This window comes from Myxocyprinus asiaticus, chromosome 2, assembly GCF_019703515.2.
Source record: "Myxocyprinus asiaticus isolate MX2 ecotype Aquarium Trade chromosome 2, UBuf_Myxa_2, whole genome shotgun sequence".
In the NCBI taxonomy this organism is placed as follows: Eukaryota; Metazoa; Chordata; class Actinopteri; order Cypriniformes; family Catostomidae; genus Myxocyprinus; species Myxocyprinus asiaticus.
Genome location: NC_059345.1, coordinates 19,071,732 through 19,086,598, shown reverse-complemented (window position 1 = coordinate 19,086,598; position 14,867 = coordinate 19,071,732). Strand labels below are relative to the sequence as shown.

General features: G+C 39.2%; 1 protein-coding gene across 1 annotated transcript; it reads left to right on the top strand.

Moving 5' to 3' along the window:
• The first annotated feature begins 221 nt into the window (after positions 1–221).
• Positions 222–14,588, top strand: c2h4orf54 (chromosome 2 C4orf54 homolog). The gene is made up of 2 exons (XM_051649873.1): positions 222–5,037; positions 12,978–14,588. Exon 1 carries the CDS (start codon positions 432–434, stop codon positions 5,016–5,018), a length of 4,587 nt encoding a protein of 1,528 aa, XP_051505833.1. The 5' UTR covers positions 222–431; the 3' UTR covers positions 5,019–5,037; positions 12,978–14,588.
• Positions 14,589–14,867: the final 279 nt, after the last annotated feature.

Here is a 14,867-nt window from a genome sequence, read left to right as displayed (position 1 = left end):
ACATCCTCGCTCTAAAATAGCCGTTTTCGCATTTCGTCACCGGCTCTAAATTTGCAGTCATATGCATTTTAAGTGTCAGGGCGCAACACAACAGGCTGTGTCATGGAACTTGGGATCGGTTTGTATCGTTACAAGAATATTCGCGACATTCCCTCGAAGAAAGTCAGCTGTGTTGTTTCTGATATTAGCCTTCCGATATTAACGTGAGAGTAGCATTTGCGCATCACACCACGCGCAAAAGTCTCCGCACGCGCGCCTGTTAAATGACGGTCTCAAGTGCCACACTAACAACTGTGGGTGAGAAAGGCAGCGCAGAGCCACAACTCCACTAGGATTGGACAACAGGGAGTGCAGTAGGGATTCTAGGGGACTGGTGTCTCTACTAAAACGCACGCGCTTTTACAACTATAGCTTCATCACCAATAAAGCCAATGGCAGCATCGGAGAAAACACTCGTTTACCGAGAAGACACGGATTCGTTCAAGAATTTGCTTTCCAACAGGGATTTGCACCTGATAGCTGCACAAGAAGAGACGAATTATGTCGATTTGAACGATTTGCTGGAATTGAAATTAGACGATACAAAAACAGTAAAAGTGACATTCACTGGCGACACAAGCCAACTGGCAATAATTAAAAGTATCATGAAAGATTCAAACGCGCAACTCCAAGGCGAGGATAACCAGGTGCCCTCTAATCCGTCCACTGACAAAATCAATCACGCCAAACAAGAGGAGTGTGTGGAGAAGTCCAGCTCTTTTGAAACAGCAACTTCGGAAGTACCTCAGATCAATAAAAACGACACGGAATGTGTCGAATCCCCTGTTAAGGTGACAGAGCGAGACACCCAAGAACAATTGGAGACACAAAGCGCAGGCAATAGTGAGTCGGACGATGAGGTTACTGTGGTGCTTTCAGATCATGGCACGCCAGAAATGTACGAAGATGAGTCTCATTACATCACAACCCACGAAATCCAGCTTTTGGAGTTGGACCATGATGTGGATTACGACTTTGAGACGGGATCCAGCTGGGATATCGAAGATGATCACCAGGTCTACTCGTTTGTCGATTACGCGTCTTTTGACAGTGATGAAACGATAGGCGCAAAAGAGGCAGATATGAAAAGCAATCAGGCTCAGTCTAGAACGAGCGGAGCAGTGGTCAGCAGTAAGCCTGAAAGCATTCTCTGTGACACGGACAAATGTGCCAGCTCAGATGAGAGCCTGTCAAAAAATCAAAATACAGCCGGGCAGATTCACCTGTCAATCAAAGCCACTTCCCGCGCTATAAATGAGCCAAGTAATATCCAAGATCATGGCAAACCTTCAGGAGATTCAAGCCGCCATGCTTTGAAAGGGGTGGATGCAAAGAGGGGAAAAGTTAGTGATAACGCCAAGTGCTTCATTGCTGTGCCGGGGCGCCTGCACTTTGGCCGCAAACTGAAAAGCAAAGATGTGAACGAGTATTCCAGCGGCGCATCCAGCGCAGTGAGCGAGCTGGATGACGCCGATAAAGAAGTGCGCAACCTCACTGCTAAAGCGTTCAAAAGTTTGGCATACCCATATTTCGATGCCATCAATTTCAGTACCTCCAGCGAGTCCTCCGCATCAGAGCATGGACTGGGAATAAACAGGTGGTCAACGTTTGTTGACCTCAAGTATGGCAATGTAAATATGTCCAAGGGACGAGATCAAAACTTAGTAGCCCATGAAGGCACCACATCTAATTTCCATTTTGCAAAAAAGAGAGACTGTAAGGGGATAACGGGGTTGACATTGACAAGTATGAGAGCGCCCCCAGTCGAGATATTTGCTCTGAACGGCAGTTTAGTTGGCCATAAAAACGCATCATCAACAACAAAAAAAATTGAGCTCATGGGGAAGTTTGCCCAGGGTCAAAGTGGGGTCATAAGACTGACGGAAACATTAAATTTTCGATGTAATGTCAAATCCGACCAGTCTGGAAACGAAAGGCGTGCGAAATCTGCGCATAATGCTGAAGGATCACGTTCCACAGATGAAGTTACAGACACCTTGCCAAGCGCTCAGGGGTGTGAGGCCAGCAAGCGACCCTGCAATGCAGGGGAAACCATGGAAGACGCGCACAAGAAAGCAATATTCGCATCGAGTCTCCTAAAAAATGTCATTTCGAAGAAAATGCAGTTTGAGCAGGAGCGCAAAATGGAGAGGGGCGAGATATGCGAGACCCACCACGCGCCCTCTCCGTGTTTTGCGACGCACGAACACGAAGTCCAGAAGGAGAAAGTGACAAAGAAAAATTCCAAAGGGCTGCAAAGGCAAAACTCGAAATTCTCCGAGGCCGACTCGGACCACACCATCGTTTGCGTAGATGAACTGGGGGATATAGTGGACAGCAATTCAAGCGATGCCAAAGACGACAGTCGCAAAGAAGAGACTTTGACTAGTGCATCAGAAACGACTTTAGAGCCGGCGAATGAAGCAGCGTTCGATACTAAAAAAGGAGCATTCGAAGCATCCAAAAGCACGCTGCTTCGAAGCCAAAATAGCGCATTCAGATCCTGGAGGGACGGCGAGCTAGAGTTTCAAAAGGAACATAAAAACGATAAAACTCCTGAAGGGAAACTGCCACCGACTGACCGGTGTCCGAGGGAAACGAACGCATACATCGATCCGGCAACAAGCAAGAATACTAAAATGTCACATTTGTTTGTGCCAAGTATCCAAATTCCGTCCGGTGACAGGGAACTGAGGAAACCGCCGCCGAACATGAGTTATTCCATGCGCAACGAAGGAGACAGCGGAGGTATGAGAATGCGCTCAAACACTCTATATGTTACAGACACTACGCCCAGGGCTGTCACATCGAAGTCACCAGAAATTAAAATAAGTTTGCGGAGCGTAAGGGATAACAAAAGTGACCCGTTCAATATAGCAAAACTGCTGACTCCCAATATAGGCTGTAATGCCGCGAGCCTGATAAAGACAGCTGATGACACCAGATGCCACGCGCTCGCTACAACATTTAAGGGTGAGTCGACTGACAAAGTACCACACTTCATTGTCAGAGACATTAGAGATAACAAGGGCAAGCTACAGACACCTATTCACCAGGTTAGAGACGTGCGTAAATTGGTGAAGAGTTCGTACCACTTTGTGTCTTTAGATAGCAACGAAAACAAGTGTTGCTCAGACGGAGAGCACAAGGTATTAAAGCCGAGCTCATATCTGAACTCGGCCTCTCTCTCGCCCATAGTGATTAAATGCCAGTCCGTTAATACAAATAGCAACGTGAAGCAATCCGGAAATTTAATAGATCCTGCTAAGCGAAGATTTCCCGAGGATATATTTGAGTCTGACAGATCATCTCCTCAAGTTCATGTAGAGGGCGCCAAAAACGAGAGTGCAACGATCCAGAAACAAGTCAACAGACTTCCTTCAGTCAAAGCAACTCAAAGTAACTCAAAGCAAGACGTGCCACCTGGATTAAAAATTGAGACAAGCACAAGGAGACAAGATAAAACAAGTGACGTGGGCGAGAGGATAGCCGAACCCAAGATGGCCAATCAGGCTGCTTTGGAGAAACTGCAAGCTGCTGTCAAAACAATGGAGCAGTTGTATGTTTTCGACAAGAATGAATGGAAGAGAAAAACAGATCCACGGCCAATAACAGATAGCCACTTGCTTTCGCTTATTGCCAGTGAGGAACATGGCGGCGCTGTTGAGGAGCAGGACAGTGCCAGTTCGTTTCCCACAACAAACATGGAGAAGTTTGTGAGACGAGATTCAATCCCAGAAAAAATCTCCGCTAGGCCTCCATCAACCCATACTGAGATGCCAGCTAAAAAAGACGAAAAGGACACGCCAATGTCATCAACCACTCCTATCACCCATGATGAGAGAAATGGTCCTAAAACACCCATGCAGCTAACAGGAACGCCTTGTAAGAATATAACCCTGAGTCACAGTCAGAAACCTTTAGCCACAAGTTCCATTAAGGCACCACAAACACATGTTTCATCACCAGCATCTCTTAGTTCCAAGGGTGTGACACCCAAATCTCAGAAATTACCAGTGTCTTTGAAGATATCTAAGGCAAAACGAGTGATGGAGGAGAGGAAGAGGCAAAATAGCAGTGAAGCTGAGCTTGCGCCTTTACAGTTCACTGCAGATGCAGAGAACTATCTAACCATACCCGTGAAGCCTCACGCTACTTCGGCCATAAAGCCAACCACTGCTGCATTAGCAAAAACAGCGGTTTATACAATCCCAGCCACAGGAGGTAAAACCCAAACTGCCAGTCCAGCACCTTACCTCACTCACAAAGAGAGCCATCAGTCCCCCAAACGACCATCTTTTGTTATGGAGACACAGTCCCCAGATACCCCTACTGCCACTATTTACCATACACCCCTACCTGTTACAATGGAAGCTGCTCAGCCTCAAGTCATTTGCTTCTCCCCTACAGTTCAACCTTCCCCAGTCCCAACAGAACACTTCCAGCATACCCAAAAAAAGATGCTTTTGGATCCCACCACAGGAAACTTCTACCTGGTGGACACTCCAGTACAGCCAGCCACCAGACGTCTCTTTGATCCAGAGACTGGGCAGTATGTGGATGTCCCCGTACCGCAGAAGCCTCCCATGACCCCCGTCCCCCTGCCAATATCCCCCCTCGCCCTCAGCCCAGGAGCTTATGGACATACCTACATGTTTTACCCAGGATACATGCCAACCACAATGATCCCCGCCCGCACCATGCAGTCCCAGCTCTCTATGCAGTCAGAGGCAGATGATGGGGACAGATCCCATTCACACCTGGGACAGCAGGAGGATGGAGCTTACATGGAGAGTCCTTATTATATGCCATATGGAAAGTCATCGCAAACAGCCACTGTGGCTCAACACGTCACCACCAGCAGGCTAGCCATCAGCAAGCAGCCTGTCATCAGCATCACCTCCCAGCAAGGGCCAAGGATCATTGCACCCCCCTCCTTTGATGGTACCACCATGAGCTTTGTGGTGGAGCATAGGTAAAGCCCCACTCACATACAGCGTAAGTGGTATTATTGTTTATTTATTTTTTCGTGATATTTGCATGCATTGTGAAAAAATGTAAATCAAACAAATAATAATTTTGAAAGAGTTGGTTGTATTAAGTAAGTTAAAATTTTTGTTTTTGATAGGTTGACAATAAATGCTGAAATAGTCAGATTTTATAAGAATTGAAAATGGAAAATCTACAGCCTTACAGTACAAATAATGCCAGTTTTCTTACTATTCCATTCCCAAGTTCAAATCCACATTTCCAGAGATCAAACTTAATAAAAACTATTTTTTTTGTGGAAAATACTGCCTTATTATAACAATAACTGCATGTAGACAAAAATATCCTGCTTGTTTTCAGTAGTTGTTTGAACCTGTAATAATGTTTTAAATCCTCAAAGGAAAAGTGACCCCATGCCCCCATTTAAAATTATATTTTCAGTGTAAAAAAAGAAGTATATATTACTTTATGTTTCAAAATCAATCTGATTTACATTACATACTATCTTCCATCAGACCACAGAAATGATTTATTGGAAATTATGCTAAGGAAGAATATCAGTTTTTGGAATTTAGATATGACTGTTCTATCTCAGCAAGCGTGTGTGTAGATTAACACAATGGCAAGGATGTCTGATTGTTATTGTGTGGGTAATATAAGATTTCCATAATCTAAAGCACTAGTTTTTTAACATGTCTTCTTATTTAAAATACTGTAGGTTTAGGACCAAACTTGTAAGTCATTCCAATGCGGATTAACTTGAATGGCTTTCCATCAGTAGGCAGCAGTAATAAGATGATTAATATATAAAAATGTCCTCCTCTCGACCACTTGGAGAGGAATAGAGGTTGCAAAAGTGTCTTTTTATGGCCATTTTTACATTTTTCAGCTGTAAACAAATAGGTGCCCACTTACACGGGAGTAACAAAACCAGTACAGCTCTTACCTCTGCACTGTAAACCCAGATAAGTTGATTGTACTTAAATAATTTAAAACAACTGATTGCCTTAAAATTTTAAAGTAATGCATAGTAAACAACACAGATCTATTTGAGTAGAATCAACTTAAAAGTTTAAAGTTTGGACTGGAAGTAAAGATTTAAGTTTTGTCTACTAAAAGGCAATTTATTAGTACTCAAAACTTGCTGTAAAATCAGCCCTGCTGCTCGCCTATTTAACTCATGATTATAAGTTACAATTACTATATTTTTCCTGTGATACAGTGCATCCGGAAAGTATTCACAGCGCTTCACTTTTTCCACATTTTGTTATGTTACAGCCTTATTCTAAAATGGATTAAATTCATTATTTTCCTCAAAATTCTACAAACAATACCCCATAATGACAACTTGAAAGGAGTTTGTTTGAAATCTTAAAATGTATATAAAAAAATAATTAAAAAACGGGAAAAAAAAAATCACATGTACATAAGTATTCACAGCCTTTGCTCAATACTTTGTTGAAACACCTTTGGCACCAATTACAGCCTCAAGTCTTTTTGAGTATGATGCTACAAGCTTGGCACACCTATTTTTGGGCAGTTTCTCCCATTCTTCTTTGCAGGACCTCTCAAGCTCCATCAGGTTGGACGGGGAGCATCAGTGCACAGCCATTTTCCGATCTCTCCAGAGATGTTCAATCGGGTTCAAGTCTGGGCTCTGGCTGGGCCACTCAAGGACATTCACAGAGTTGTCCCGGAGCCACTCCTTTGTTATCTTGGCTGTGTGCTTAGGGTCGTTGTCCTGTTGGAAGATGAACCTACGCCCCAGTCTTCGGTCCAGAGCACTCTGGAGCAGGTTTTCATCAAGGATGTCTCTGTACATTGCTGCATTCATCTTTCCCTCGATCCTGACTAGTCTCCCAGTTTCTGCCGCTGAAAAACATCCCCACAGCATGATGCTGCCACCACCATGCTTCACTGTAGGGATGGTATTGGCCAGGTGATGAGCAGTGCCTGGTTTCCTCCAGACATGATGCTTGCCATTCAGGCCAAAGAGTTCAATCTTTGATTCATCAGACCAGAGAATTTTGTTTCTCATGTTCTGAGAGTCCTTTAGGTGCCTTTTGGCAAACTCCAGGTGGGCTGTCATGTGCCTTTTACTGAGGAGTGGCTTCCGTCTGGCCACTCTACCATACAGGCCTGATTGGTGGAGTGCTGCAGAGATGGTTGTTCTTCTGGAAGGTTCTCCTCTCTCCACAGAGAAACGCCAGGGCTCTGTCAGAGTGACCATCGGGTTCTTGGTCACCTCCCTGACTAAGGCCCTTCTCCCCCGATCGCTCAGTTTGGCCGGGCGGCCAGCTCTAGGAAGAGTCCTGGTGGTTCCAAACTTCTTCCATTTACAGATGATGGAGGCCACTGTGCTCATTGGGACCTTCAACGCTGCAGACATTTTTCTGTACCCTTCCCCAGATCTGTGCCTCGATACAATCCTGTCTCGGAGGTCTACAGACAATTCCTTGGACTTCATGGCTTGGTTTGTGCTCTGACATGCACTGTTAACTGTGGGACCTTATATAGACAGGTGTGTGCCTTTCCAAATCATGTCCAATCAACTGAATTTACCACAGGTGGACTCCAATCAAGTTGTAGAAACATCTCAAGGATGATCAGTGGAAACAGGATGCACCTGAGCTCAATTTTGAGTGTCATGGCAAAGGCTGTGAATACTTATGTTCATGTGATTTTTTTTCGTTTGTTATTTTTAATAAATTTGCAAAGATTTCAAACAAACTTCTTTCACAATGTCATTATGGGGTATTGTTTGTAGAATTTTGAGGAAAATAATGATTTTAATCCATTTTGGAATAAGGCTGTAACATAACAAAATGTGGAAAAAGTGAAGCGCTGTGAAAACTTTCCGGATGCACTGTATATAGTTTTATTTATTGTATTTATAATACTTAAATGTTTAAGTTATGAAAACTTTATTTAATTATTTAACTTGATTAATAAACACAAAAAACAATGCCTTTTTAATTTTTTATTAAGAGATGACAGACCAACAAAATGTTTACATTGTTGCTTAATATGAATATGGTAAACCAGATCTAGAACCACATTTGAACACTGAAAGTGGAAAAAACTGTATTAGTGTGCATAGTGTTTCTAATATTATCCTTCATTCTAACAGTGTTAAATGTTTTGCAGCAGCCCATAAACCTGGTACTTCTCAGTTACACTTATTTGTAGAAATGTATATTAAGACTTTGCATTACAACATTCAACATGGAACCCCTTATTTAAAAAAATAATATTATCCTACATCTTTAGCAGGGTAAATATAACGGTGGATTCAACTGCAAAATACAAAATCAGATTCAAGATTGAGAAAACACATTTCTGACCAGATGGAACACTAAACAAAAATAGCACTAGCAGATTGTTTAAATATATCACTGCAGTCTAATTGTGCCACACAACAAAACAGGAACATTAAGAACAGTTGAGCAATTATTATAAATGTGTCTTCCTCAGCAAGCTGACTTTTCAGGTTTTGAAATTTGGACGATAGCTCACTTTTGCCCAGGTTTAGCATGACCTGCTGAATAAAGTTAAAAGTGTTTTTTCATGCACTTTGGGTACTCCAAGTGCAATGCATAAGTTAGCCCAAACAAGAGACACATTGCCTGAGGTAGGTTATTCAGGTCATCAATGACAAGACTGCCCTCCAGGATAACTCCTACTCTTGATGGATTCAGCTGAGGAAGTGCCGGGTTTTGGGACACATTATCCTCAAGACTGAGGAGTCCCACTGAAATGTTTAAGAGGTCTGCATCATTAAGATCCTAACAGAAAAAGTAAAAGATTTGTGTTAGTTTTATGTTAGAGGTTTGTCTGAATTTTTTATTGGCAGGGCCTGGCTATAAAGGGTTTGGTTACACCAACAGTGACAATAGTGACTAAATTAATTATGCTGGTTACAATACTGTATTAATGCGACGTTGATGATAATATTCAAATGCAGTTTAACATTTCAAATTCAAACAAACATTCAAATTGGTTTATAGTTTACGTAAGCTTTAACATCAATAAAATAATTTCTTTCCATTATTTAATTCCAAATTGAATTTGTAAAACAACTTACCAAAGTTCAGAACATGAAAAACAGGTTAAGGCAGAAAATGGTGTCATCTTCTTTACTTCAGCCAACTGTTGATTTTAATGTGTAGTCGGTCTTGGTATCTAAAAAAAATACAAAAACTAAATTATTTTTTAAAATCATGTCACTGCAAAAAACTCCCAGTCTAGTCCAGAGTATTTGTCAATGAAGAAGGCATCTTGGTAAAAGACAGAAAACACTAACCATGGGAAAGAGAAAAAGGCAGAATTTTTTGTTATCATCAATCCAACAAAGCCCAGGCTTGTCTTGAGTGAATTAACCAAAGAGAATCTGGATAGGGGGTGGTCCTTGCAAAACAGTGACATTTTAAGCTTATTCAACTTAAAGATACAAGTGCAACCAGTGACAACCTTATAATAGAACAATATACTAAGATTGGTTAAGTCATGCAATAAAACTTTTTTAAAGTAAAATATACTTAAATTGTTTGCATAGAAACAACTTTTGGGCTAACAGTGTGTTGTTTATTAATTTATACTTGTTGGAAGCTGCAAGCTAATAGCCTCCGACTTTTTGGAGTGTTGGGTTTAGAGTCTTGTAAGATGATTCGCAACACTTATTGTACAAAATGGGCTTTCTTTGAATGTATGTTGTTCACTATATTGCTATATTGTATTTTCCAAGGTAATAATATTGAAGACTTTCTTAGCTAGTGTCACCAAAAAAAAGTTTGTTCACATTATCTTTCATCAAACTAAACAAAAATAAAAGGATTTTTGCTGCCTTTTTAAGTTAGTTAATTAAAAAGAACTAAATCAACAAAATTCCAGAACATTTTGTCACAACTTGATTACGTTACGTTCTATCCATTTAAAATTGTAAAATGGAAGTTTAGTTAATCCATTTGAGTTGGGACTACATGAATACTTTTTGTGGTGTTAATGTAGCACTGATGAAACTGGGCAGGGGATTTCCATTTCCCAGCATGCTATCCATGGGACTCGATATGGAGAGTAAATGTTAAAATTAGGTTTTATTTTATGTGTTTTTGTGCAAGATGAAAATAAAAGGGGAATACCTGTTAGTGTTTCATGTATTGTTATATTAAGATTTAGAAGATTTTCTGTTATGATGGAGTTTTGAGGGTTATGTTAAAGAGTGGAGCTTGAGCTAACGATGAGGACAGGTAGATATAACACCTGAAATTGATTGCTGGCTTCGTTGAGTAAATGCTGTGTTAAACATAGCATAGTTACTAAACTACACTCTGTAGTGCTTCCAACCAGCATGTATTTAGCACAACATTCACTTTCACTAGTTAGTATTAACAAAAAATAAATTTAATTGATTTATTTGAGTTAGCTTGACATGCCTAATTTTGTTGGGTTTACCCAATTCAAATAGTTTCTTTCTCCAAAAAGTGTTTGTGTTGAGTTTACATAGTAATTTTAAGTTAAGAAAACTCAAGTGGAACTACTGTCCACAGCTGAATCAAATTCAGCCAAAGAGCTATTTCTTTTAGTGTAAAATGGCCTCCTGATGTAGCAAAGCACGTGCACAGGAAAAAATAATATTAAAATCACAGTCTGACAGCCATGATCCAATCATTTCCCCATAGATAAAGTACCACTCTGCATTATTTCCTGCTTAATTTTCTGTTTCAGCTTGAAATATGTGATATTACTTAAGTTAGATGCTTTGCGAATGTAATTTCATGTTGTCTTTAAAGTTAAGCATTTGTTATACATCTCATCTCAGTTACATAATATAGATAAACTAAGAACTCATTGCATGTTTGCACCAGTGTAACTGTTTTAAACTGAACATTCACCATTATTGCTCAGGAAAAAATACCTATATCCTAAAAACACATTTAAAAATGTATCTAAAAATCTGCCTTTATAATATAGTTGACCCTTGCCATAATGTGTGCCAGTGTGGTTTGATTGTGTTCACTTGTTTACTCAAGGGCTATAACAAAAATATGATGATAGTGAAAATTTACTTTGGAGGAGAGAATTCACATAAATTATTCTTAAGAGGGGTTTGAACTAGGTGTTTCAACCAACACACAAAACCTATGCTAGAGAACACACACATTTGCACAATTTGACTTCAAATATCATTGTTACTGAGATATAGCCCTTGTGACAACTTCCCTGTGTGTGATTGGTTCCTGCTACACTCATAAAATCGAGTAATCCTCAAAATTCTTCAGTACTGTGTTGGGTCCTTAAAGGAATATTCTGGGTTCAATACAAGTTAAGCTCAGTCGACTGCATTTGTGACATAATGTTGATTACCACAAAAGTTTTACGTCCTTTTCTTTAAAAAAAAGCAAAAAATTTTCAAAGTTACAGTGAGGCACTTACAATGGAAGTGAATGGGGCCAATTTTTGGAGGGTTTAAACGCGGAAATGTGAATCTTATAAACGAATAAAAGAACTTACATTAATTCTTCTGTTAAAACTCGTATTATTTGAGCTGTTAAGTTGTTTAAATCGTCATTTTTACAGTCGTTTTAGAGTTTTGGGGTTTGTTGACATTACATCGTCATGGCAACAAAGTTGTAAAATTGGATATAACTTTATACAGAAAAGCTTATTATGCGATTTTAGCCCATTAAAATCATGTGAACACTCATATTGTTTACATCTTGCGGCTATACTTTTGAAATAGTGAGTATTTTTACATTTACAGATTGGCCCAACACACTCTCACAGTGAAATCGTCAGGATGCGTACGACTTTTCTAAATTTGCCTAATTCGTATGATATCGTGCGACTACACTCATTTGAATTCCTACAACTTTCACTACAGCCAATGACGTCGCTGGATATCGTTTCCATCTAATACGCAACAATTACTTGCAATTAATTGCAGCTTCCTATCATGTTTACACACTCTACTGATTGGTTAAGTTTAGAAAAGGGGTTTGGGTAAAGGCATAAAATTAATAAGCATGTCTTTAACACCTTACTTCTGCATTACACATCCGGGAATTTGCACGTGATGAAGTTGTACGAGTTTATGTGAACAAAATCGTGTGAGATCATACGAAATAGCCAACTCATAAATTATGTATGAATTTTCATGAGATCGGGTTGGATTGGCCCCATTAACTTCCACTGTAAGAGCCTCACTGTAACTTTGTGTTTTTTTTGTTTTTTTTTTGGGACGATTCAAAATTAATTTTTATGGTAATCAATATTATGCCACAAATGCTGTCAATAGAGCTTAACTTGTACTGAATCTGGAATATTCCTTTAAGCTTCTGTATATCTGTGATATGATATGATATGATATGATATGATATCATATCATATCATATCATATCATATCATATCATATCATATGATATATCATATCATATCATATAATAATATCTATACAGAGCAGAGGGTGGCATGGCTTCTGTCCACACTTCATGGGCAGAAGGGAAGAGGCGTGGCATTGTTGGCATAGTCGTGGGAGAAGAGAAAGGTTAGCCAGTTTGTGGCATGTGTTTGTGCTGATACAGTGTGGGCCAGCTGCTGCTGGACATCAAGGTTCGTCCTGAGACGTTTGGGGCATAGAGGGGTCACCTTTTTATAGGACAACCTTATGTTAAAGGGAAAGACCCAGAGGCGGGCCAAACCTTGGCTAAGGGTTACTATATAAACAAATCGTCTGACATGCTGTCAAGCAGCACAGACAGTAATGCTAGACACCAGAACTGTAAACTTTCATGACCAGTAACCCAGCTAAGAGCAATTAATGGATGGTTCACGATCATGCTTGATTTGGGGTATGATCTGAATAAATGACCTGTTTGCTGATGACTAAAAATGTATTTATAAAATGCACAAGTTCTCAGTTTCTAATATTATACTTGTTTTGTTTTACACAGGAGTCATATGCCATCACCTTTTCACTGATTTGGTGTCCAGTTTGTTCCATTTTTATGGCACTTATTGACTGTCATTTGGAATCATGATCTCCTTCATAACGAACAGTCATCGGAATAATTTAATCGCCTGCTCTCCTCCTACTATTATTTGTGGCTCTATGTTTCTCCTCTTTGTTTATCCCACTTGTTTCATTTTGTGCTGTTAAACTGCTTTTCTGCCTTCATATCATTATGAAAGTGGTTGGACATTTTTTAGAGGGTAGCTAAACCTATCTGCATATACTGTAGGTTTCTGTAAAAAAACAAAAAACAAACTTGTAGCACCTTCAGCATAATGTTAATGTATGTTATGAGTCAGTCTAAAAAGTTAAAGAAAACAACTTTTTAAATGACATGAATTACAGAAATTCTCTTTCTTATAGGGCCTTAGTTGTGAAACACGAGCAGAATTAATTTCAGTGTAAATCATATGTAAAACTATTCTTGTGTAAATTGTCCCATTGAAATTAATGCGACAATGTACGTCTGAATGCATGCTTGTGTTTCATGAATAATGCCCATAAACTGCTAATTCATTTTTAAGACTTTGGGGGAATTACTTGGTTCATTATTTTATCGCGCATTGCCCCACTATAAATAAGCACTTAAACTGTTAAATTGTCCCTTTGTGTTCCATACTATAAAGAAAGTTGTATGGGTTTGGAACAACATTTTTGGGTAATCTGCTCCTTTTAACTTTAACACTTACCAAGAGACTTTGTTGAGACTTTTAACAAGTTCTGTACAAAAAAAAACAAACAAAAAGGAAATTCTGCTTGTATCTCTGATTCTTTGACTGAAGTTCTTCTCCTGACCTTGATTTTCAACACTCTTCCGTTAGAGGTGTTTTGTGAACTAAATGGATAGCATTACAATTTTATATTGTATATTTTTGTCATTTTTTACTGTTGTTGTTTTCTGCTGGTATTAAATACATCACCACAGAACACTCAATATAGTGTGGATAATGTGGTGAATGGGATGTTTTAGGGGATAGTCCTCCTCTATTATCTTGCAGTACCAGTGTGGTATGAGTGTTTGAGAGATGTGTTTACTGAATCATTCTGATTTGGTATTGCAGTTCCATCTCTTTTGGCTGCAGTGATAAAGATCAAGATCAGGTGAATTGATTTCTGGAGAAGAAACAAGAGGTATTAGCAGAGATTTCATGTAGTTTGAATGCAGAACCTGGTAAATCCTACAGCACACTTTACATAGGTCTCCAGCCTAACACGGGGCAGAACCTAGAGTCAAATATGGCCAAACCAAACATACTGCCCACATGTGAATTTAAAGGGATTAATCAAATGTAAATTTTGCCTCAATTTCAAAGGATTTATCTGCAAATACTTGAGGGTATTATATGAAAACTAGATGAATTATTTGTTTATTTGATTATTTTAAATGCTTTTATTTGGCTTTCAGAGTGAAATTGTATTTAAGCTATCATATTTTGTGGTTTTTGTGGATATCCCTATTTTATCATTACATGTTTGCTGATGTTTCAAAAGTGGCATCAGTTGGAATGGGTCAATTACATTTCAGTTTATTATCCATACACCTCAAATAAATCCAAGTGAAATTAAACATAACTATAATATATATATATATATATATATATATATATATATATATATATATATATATATATATATCCCAACCCTAAGAATTCAGAAACTGCATCCCTGAAAGAGCTACAGTATATTTTTCACTGTTCTTTATAATTGACATTATTCAGAACATTTTAATAACAGAAGAAATACGTTTGGGCCCTCTGTTTTATCTTTCTTTTTTGATGTTCTTTTCTGATGTTTTTATTTTTTATTTTATTAATGTAATAGTACATTTGTG

Coding starts and splice junctions, on each gene's coding strand:
- c2h4orf54 (XM_051649873.1), top strand. CDS start 432: ATGGCAGCATCGGAGAAAACACTCGTTTACCGAGAAGACACGGATTCG.